General features: G+C 69.1%; 1 protein-coding gene across 1 annotated transcript; it reads right to left on the bottom strand.

Moving 5' to 3' along the window:
- Positions 1 to 1,558: 1,558 nt before the first annotated feature.
- Positions 1,559 to 5,627, bottom strand: LOC128899027 (kinesin-like protein KIF18B). The gene is made up of 10 exons (XM_054177035.1): positions 5,256 to 5,627; positions 4,551 to 4,708; positions 4,013 to 4,117; positions 3,615 to 3,725; positions 3,260 to 3,457; positions 2,962 to 3,138; positions 2,647 to 2,721; positions 2,422 to 2,528; positions 2,004 to 2,118; positions 1,559 to 1,768 (listed from the first exon to the last, which is right to left on the bottom strand). The coding sequence occupies exons 1-10, from the start codon at positions 5,566 to 5,568 to the stop codon at positions 1,658 to 1,660; spliced, it is 1,470 nt and encodes a 489-aa protein (XP_054033010.1). The 5' UTR covers positions 5,569 to 5,627; the 3' UTR covers positions 1,559 to 1,657.
- Positions 5,628 to 7,100: the final 1,473 nt, after the last annotated feature.

The raw sequence follows: 7,100 nt of genomic DNA, 5'->3' as shown, positions 1-7,100 counted from the left end.
CCATTGAGGTCAGGGCGCCGGGGCAGGGCACAGCCCTTGGCAGCTGCCAGCGGCGGCAGGGGCAGGCGGCTCCGGGACAGCCTCCCCGGGCACAGCCTGGAGCTGCGGGGCCAGACCGGAAGGGAGCCAGGGGCTGCCGGGGCTGCAGCCGGGGGGCAGGCGCTGGAGGGGCTCTGTGCCGCCCTGGCAGCCTCTGCTGGCTTCCCACTTCGCCGGCGGCGTTTCAGCTGCGGGGAGAGGCTGCAGGCAGATGCCGGCTGGGGAGGAGTTGGCATCTCAGGGGACCTCCTCCTCGGGATGGGGCTGAGGGCCTGCAGCGTGGCACTGCGGAGCGCAGCCAGGTGCTGGCAGCCTGGCAGGGGAGAGCTCACCACAGGGCCGCCAGATGCAGCCACAGAGGTCTTGGCTAGAAGAGCAGAGAAGAGACCCAATCAGCTCCCTGCCTGCAGTGACCAGGCACCCCCAGGCCCCAGGGCGTCCCCCTCTGCCCCCCACCACCCTGGGCTCTTTGCTGTGGCTGCCCCAAACCACATCAAGCCCAAGAGCCAGCGCTAACAATCCTGGGCCCAGAGCAAGTGCCCCGTGGCAGGCCTGGCCTGTGCCCAGCAACAGCCTCTGCAGAGCCAGGCTCTGCTGCTGGGCTCATGCATTGGCACTGAGGATGAGGAGGAAGAGGTCAGCCCTGCCCAGACAAAGGCTGCCAGCAGTCAGGCCACAGCTGGGCTGAGTGGGCAGATGCACCCCAGAGCAGTAACCCACAGGAGACAAAGGCAGGCTCGGACCCCACTGGGTGCCAGGGCAGGAGAAACTTCTCCCCCTGCCCTGTGCCCACAGCTGGCAGCTGCCCCCCACCCCCCCACCGCAGGCCCTGGGACAGAGGAGAGAGCACAAACCTGGATCCTCAGCAGCACAGCCCTGCTGGCTCCTCCAGGCTGGGCTGGCCCTGCTGGCCTCTGCAGCCCTCCCTGGGGATGAGGCCTGCTCCTGCCTTGCAGCAGCCTCCTGAGGGGCCAGGGGCTGCAGCTCCTCAGAGGCCACAGCAGCAGCAAGGAAGCTGCCAGCCTGGGGCAGGGACTGCTGCTTTGGGAAGAAGCTCCTGGTAGCAGCTACAGGCCTGGGGCAGAGAGAGACAGAGCCAAGGAGCAGTGAGGGGCTGAACCCCAGCCACTGGCACCACAGACAGCTCAGCACCACCAGCAGCACCTCTCAGCCCCCTCCTCAGCTGGGGCACAGCAGGGCACCCAACAGCAGCCACAGAGCTGTGCTGAGCCTCAGGCACACAGCACAGGCAGCCTCCCTCGGGAGACCTTCCCCAAGAGCTTCCTTCTGCCAGGACCTTGGGGCAGGGACAGCAGCAGAAGCTGCCAGGCAGGAGGAAAGACTTTGTGGATGCAGCTTCAGGCCTGACAAGAGGCACTGAAGGCTCTCAGCTGCTGTGCCTGGAAACCTTCCTTGCTGACCCTTCCAGGGGAGATCATCCCCTGGGACTGGCTCTCTAGGAGCCAAAGCCCACTTCAGAGGACAGCCACTCCTCTGCAAGCCAAACCCTGGACCCTCCCCCACCTCCAGCACCCTCAGGGGGGCTGCACACAACAGGAAGGGTGAAACTCTCTGAGCAGCCAGGAGGAAGTGGCACAGGGAGGTGGCACAAGGACACTCACCCCTCTGGCTGGCTGGCAGTCAAGCCCTGCAGCAGGAGGCCTGCTTCCTTTGCTTCCTGCTGCACATCTGCCTGCTGGATGGCTGGGGCAGACCTTTCCTCTGCAGCCTGCAGCAAGCCCCCACAAGCAGCATCAGGCCATAGCTGAGCTGAGCCTGGGCCCAAGCTGCCCATTCCCTGTGAGCCTCAGAGCTTTCTCGAGCAGTCCACAGCCCAGCACCTGCCAAGCCAAGACCTCCCAGAGCAGCTCAGCTCCTGCCCTCTCCCAGCTTGCCCAGTGCAGCCTAGCAAGTACCTGAGCTGCCTGCTGGGTCCTACTCAGCAGGCCAAGCCCTCCTCTCACCTCCTCCAAGGCCAGCTGCAAGGGAACAGGACAGCCAGCTGCCAGCTCCTGCTGCTCTCCAGCTCTCTCCCCACCAGGGAGGTCCAGGCACACCTTGGGCACAGCCTCCTCCACCCTACAGGAATCACAGCAGCAGCCCCTGAGCCAGGGAAGACCCTCTGGGGAAGCCATCCCCTGGCCTACCAAGTTTGGGGATGGAGCCCAAGGAAGCTTTGTCCTTTGTCCCCCAGCTGTGGGGGCTGCCAGGCTCCTAACTCCAGCTGGGCAGTGCAGAGGCTGTGGCACAGCAGCAGAGCAGCTCAGCTGCGTCCTGGCAGCCACTGGGGCTGCAGCCAGCAGCCAACCTCTGCAAGCTCCTGGCCGTGGGGGACCCCAAGATGCCAGCCCGGGCTCCATCCCTCCTGCCCAGCAGCCTCACCTGGGCAGCTGCAACGGGCTGGAGCCGAGGGCAGGCAGCGGCGCCTGGCTCTGTGCCCTGCGGGCAGCGTCCTCGTAGGCACGGAGCTTGGTCTGCAGCTCTGCCACCTGGGAGCAAGGGGCAGCCCTGGCTCAGAGCCTGCCATGAGCCCCAGCAGCTCAGCAGGCTGGGTGCCAGGCAAAGCAGATGAGCAGACAGGGCCCAGCCCTGCCCCCAGCAGCTCACCTGCGCTCTCAGCTGCGCACACAGCACAGCATAGTGACAGACGTGGGAGTCCGGGCTGAGCGGGTTTCTCTTGAGCTGCAGGGAGAGGGAGGAGCGGAGCTGAGAGCAGCACCGGGACAGCTCCTTCCCCTCTGCTGAGGCGGCAGCAGGGCAGCTGCTCAGCCTCCCCTGGGCTGAGGGGACCCGAGGGGCTGCAGCTGACTCTGGGAGGGGCTCCAGAGGCAGCCCGGCTGCAGCAGGGGGGCGGCGGCAGCCCGCAGCAGCCTGCCCCAGGCTCCTTCCCCGCAGCTGCCGGCCGTGGGGCGAGGTGCTCACCGAGACCTGGATCTCCTTGGCCCTGCTGGCATACTTGAGCGTGTTGAGGGTGTCCTGGCAGCAGAGCGGCGAGGGGCTGAGGGCAGCCAGCATCAGGGTGCGGCAGTTGCCGCCGATGGAGTCCTTCAGCAGCCTCGTCAGTTTGCTGTCCCGGTACGGGATGTGGCTCTGCTTGCCCTGCCCGGCACAGCGAGGCTCCGCTCAGGGGCTGGCCCTCGGCTCCCAGCCCTGGGCAGGCTGAGCCCAGGGCAGCTGTGCCGTGGGGACGGCGCTCAGGGCCCCTCGGCGGCAGCCTTACCTTGGCCCCAGCCAGCGCCTGGATGACGCTGAGCAGGGCGAGCAGCGAGCGGTTGATGCTGGCTCCCTCCCGCAGCCGCTCGCCCCTGGTCTTGGCCAGCGCGGCTCGCTCCGAGCCGGCCAGGTCGACCAAGCTCATCTTGGCCACCCGCACAGCCCCGCCGAGGCCCCCGGCGCGGTCCTGCTGCTTCACGTAGACCTGGCAGGGCACAGCCAGGGCAGGCTGCAGCTCCGCAGGGCGCTCGGGCTCGCCGCTCGCAGCCTGGCAGCCCTGGGCCGCCGGCCCTGGCACAGCCTCGCCGCCTGCCCCGTTGCGGGCAGCGCTGCCAAGGGCCGCCCCAAGCACCGGCCCTCACCTGCAGGACGGCGTGGGAGCGGGAGGAGGAGGCGTTGGCAGCGGTGGGATGCTGCGTGCGGTTCCTGCTGCCCCTCAGCAGCGTCTGCAGGAGCTGCTCTGCCGAGCTGGGCTGGCAGGGAGCAGGCAGAGGGCAGGGATCAGCGCGGCCCCAGCGCGGGCAGCGAGCGGCCGCAGGCACAGCGGCTGAGGCCTCCTGCGGCTCTGCAGGGCTCCTCTGGCCTCGGGCTCACCTCTGCTGCCAGCCAGCACCCACCCAGCCGGCACCCCCGGGGCCCCACAGCCCCTGCCCCGGGGCCCCCCAGCCCTCCCCTCCCCCCTCCAGGCCCCCCAGTGCTCGCTGGCACCCCCGGGGCAGGCGCAGCGCTGCCCACACCTTGTGCCTGCTTCCACCCCCACCTGCTGGATGGAGAGACCCTGAACCACAGCTCCTCTCTCGGGATCCTCCCGGATGGACAGAGGGCCCTTGGGCTCCAGCAGGTCATGGATCTCCTCGTTGTAGACCTGCAGCAGGCAACTCCAGCTCAGGCCGAGGGTAGGGGCCCCAGAGGGCAGCATCAGAGGAGCTTTGCACCCCAGGGCCTGGTGCCCACCCAACAGCACCTCTGGCACCTGGTGCCAGCAGGAGCAGCTGAAGGTGCCCTACAGGCAGGGGACAGAGGCTTCAGCAGCAAGGCACTGAGCCACTGCTCCTCCAAAGCCCTTGCAGCCAGGAAGCCCTCATTGCCCTGTGGCCCTCAGCAAATTCCCCCAGCTCCAGAGGGGGCAGACCAGCAGCACCAGCTCAGCAGGCTGGCCAGGGGGAGCCTGCTTCCAGTCTGGGGCTGTCCTGGGCACTGGGCACAGCTGGCAGCACAGGGGTGCCCCTGGCACTACAAGCCCAGACCTTGGAGATGGTGGCCTGGCAGCAGGAGGGGCACAGCTGGGCACAGCCTACCTCCAGGTAGGAGACCAGGACCTCATAGCTCTTCTGCTCCTTCCTAGCCTCAAGCCTCCTGAACAGCTCCTCCATGGTGAGGTGGATGATGCCAGGGCTCTTCTCTGAGCCCAGCATGGTGTAGGTCTTCCCTGCTCCTGTTGCCCCGTAGGCAAACACTGGGAGGAGAAAGGGAGGAGCCCTGAGAGCAGCCTCCACCACCAGCAGCGCTGGGGGGGATGCTCCTGGCTCTGCCTCAGCTGGAAACGCCCCTGGGGACACAGCCCCAAACCTAACTCCTGCTATGGGGCACTGCTGCCTCCCACTCACATCCTGTCCAGCAGGGCCCCCAGGGCCCTCTGCACCAGCCTGCTCCCAGCCTGCACAGGGCTCCCCGCTGATGCCACCCCACAGGCAGGACTCCACACTCATCTGGGCTTGTCTCTGCTCTCCTTTTGCTGGCCTGCGCCCTGCCTGCTCCCAGAGCCCCCAGATGACATCTCCAGGTCAGCACTGGCCCTGTCCTGACCACGCTTGTCACGGCCCCAGCTTGGTGCCAACAGCAAGGTCAAGGCTTTCTCTTTCTGCAGAGCTGCTGTGTGCCCACTACTGCCACAGCTGCTCAGGGCTTCTGGAACCAAGCCCCAGCTCTGCTGAGCCCATCCAGAGCAGGGGCAGTGGGGGCAGGAGCTCCTGCAGGGACCAGAGCAGGCTGCTCGGGCTCACCAGAGCAGTTGTAGCCATCGAGGATGGTGTCGACCATCTGATGGGTGGTGTGCTGGAACACCTCCTCCTGGGTGGCCTGCTCAGCAAAAACCCGGTCGAAGTGGAACTTCTGATGTTTCCCTGGGTTCCTGCTGCGGCCAGCAGGCTGCACCCCGCCGGGGGCACCAGCAGACCCGTCAGGGTCGAACACGAGGGTGTGATGGTCGAGCACCCTCAGCACCGGGTGCTGCGCGGCTCCCTCGCCGGGGGCCGGGGGTCGCACTCGCACCATGACGGCCACGGTGCCCTCCCGGGGGGGAGGGACCACCGCCATGGCGGCGGCGGCGACCAAGATGACACAAGGCTAAGGGCTCTACCCTTAGGGCTCGCACAGCACCGAACAAGAAAAGCACCGCTCGAAGGAAAGCGCCGGCTGAAGAACACCGAAGAACACCGCTCTGGCCTCGAAAGTCCTGAGAGTGCACTCTGAGAAGAGAAAACAGGGTCAGGCAGGGAGGGGAAGCGGCGGAGGGGGAGCCTGAGGCTGGAGACAGCCTTTACCTCTCGAGCCCGGAGCCGGCTCCCCAGTCCCGCCTGCCCTAACCGCCGCCGGGGCCGCCGGAGCTGCCGTTAACAACCGCCCCAGCCCTGCGCGTTCTCCCCGTGCGGAAGGACCCTGCATCCCCTGCGGGTCCCCACAACCACCCGAACGCTCCGACCCCCACCGCGACCCCCGATCCCCAGCCCACTCCCATCCCCCGGCCCCGTAACACTGCCCGGGACCCGAACCCAGCATTGCCCAGGGCGCTCTCACCGCCGCTTCCCGCAGCCCGCCTCAGCCCCCCAAGCCCGCCTCAGCCCCCCAGTCCCCGCAGCCCGCCTCAGCCCCCCAGTCCCCGCAGCCCGCCTCAGCCCCCCAGACCGCCTCAGCCCGCCTCAGCCCCGCCGCCCGCCTCAGCCCCCGCCGCCCCCCGCAGCCCGCCTCAGCCCCCCGCCTCAGCCCGCCTCAGCCCCCCGCCTCAGCCCCCCGCCTCAGCCCCCCAAGCTCGCCTCAGCCCCCCAGTCCCCGCAGCCCGCCTCAGCCCCCCAGTCCCCGCAGCCCGCCTCAGCCCCCCAGTCCCCGCAGCCCGCCTCAGCCCCCCAGACCGCCTCAGCCCGCCTCAGCCCCCGCCGCCCCCCGCAGCCCGCCTCAGCCCCCCGCCTCAGCCCGCCGCCTCAGCCCGCCGCCTCAGCCCCCCGCCTCAGCCCCCCAGTTCCCGCCGCCCGCCTCAGCCGCCCGCCTCAGCCCCCCGCCTCAGCCCCCGCAGGCTGCCCCTGCCCTTGCACGCTGCCCCCGGTCCCCACAGCCGTCCCCATCCCTCTCCTTTCGCCCTTAGGGTGCCGGAGCGCTGCTCACCGCTGCTTCCACCGCTGAGGGCTCAAACAGTCCCGCCGACCACGCCCCTTGCGCTCATTGGTCAATCGTCGACCAGAGCCTCCCATTGGCTCTTCGGCAACGCGAGCCCCGCCCGCTCCCGCCCACGAGCTCCGCCCGCTCCCGCCCACGAGGCGCGACCGCTGCCGGCCGCTCCGCCCACCAGCCGCGGCCGCTCCGCGCAGTGCACCATGGGGGCTGTAGGCCGCCGGGGCCTGGCCGCCATCTTTGCGCTGAGAGGCCAGCCCCGGGCACCCCTCAGGGCCTGCAAGGGGGCCCCTGCCCCAGCCCCGGCCCCAGGGCTGCCCACACATCCCCAAGGGCTCTGCTCTCTCAGCCGGGGCTGGGGGCACTCTGGGGCTCCTCTCGCTGCGCTGCTGCTCAGAGGGCCTGAAGGATGCTGCGGGGCTGCAGCCAGAGCAGAGAAGGGCAGGAGGCAGCGCTGGGCACAG

Source organism: Dryobates pubescens, chromosome 37, assembly GCF_014839835.1.
Source record: "Dryobates pubescens isolate bDryPub1 chromosome 37, bDryPub1.pri, whole genome shotgun sequence".
Taxonomy (NCBI): domain Eukaryota; kingdom Metazoa; phylum Chordata; class Aves; order Piciformes; family Picidae; genus Dryobates; species Dryobates pubescens.
Note: the sequence above shows the minus strand (reverse complement) of the source record. Positions and strands in the feature narration are given on the sequence as shown.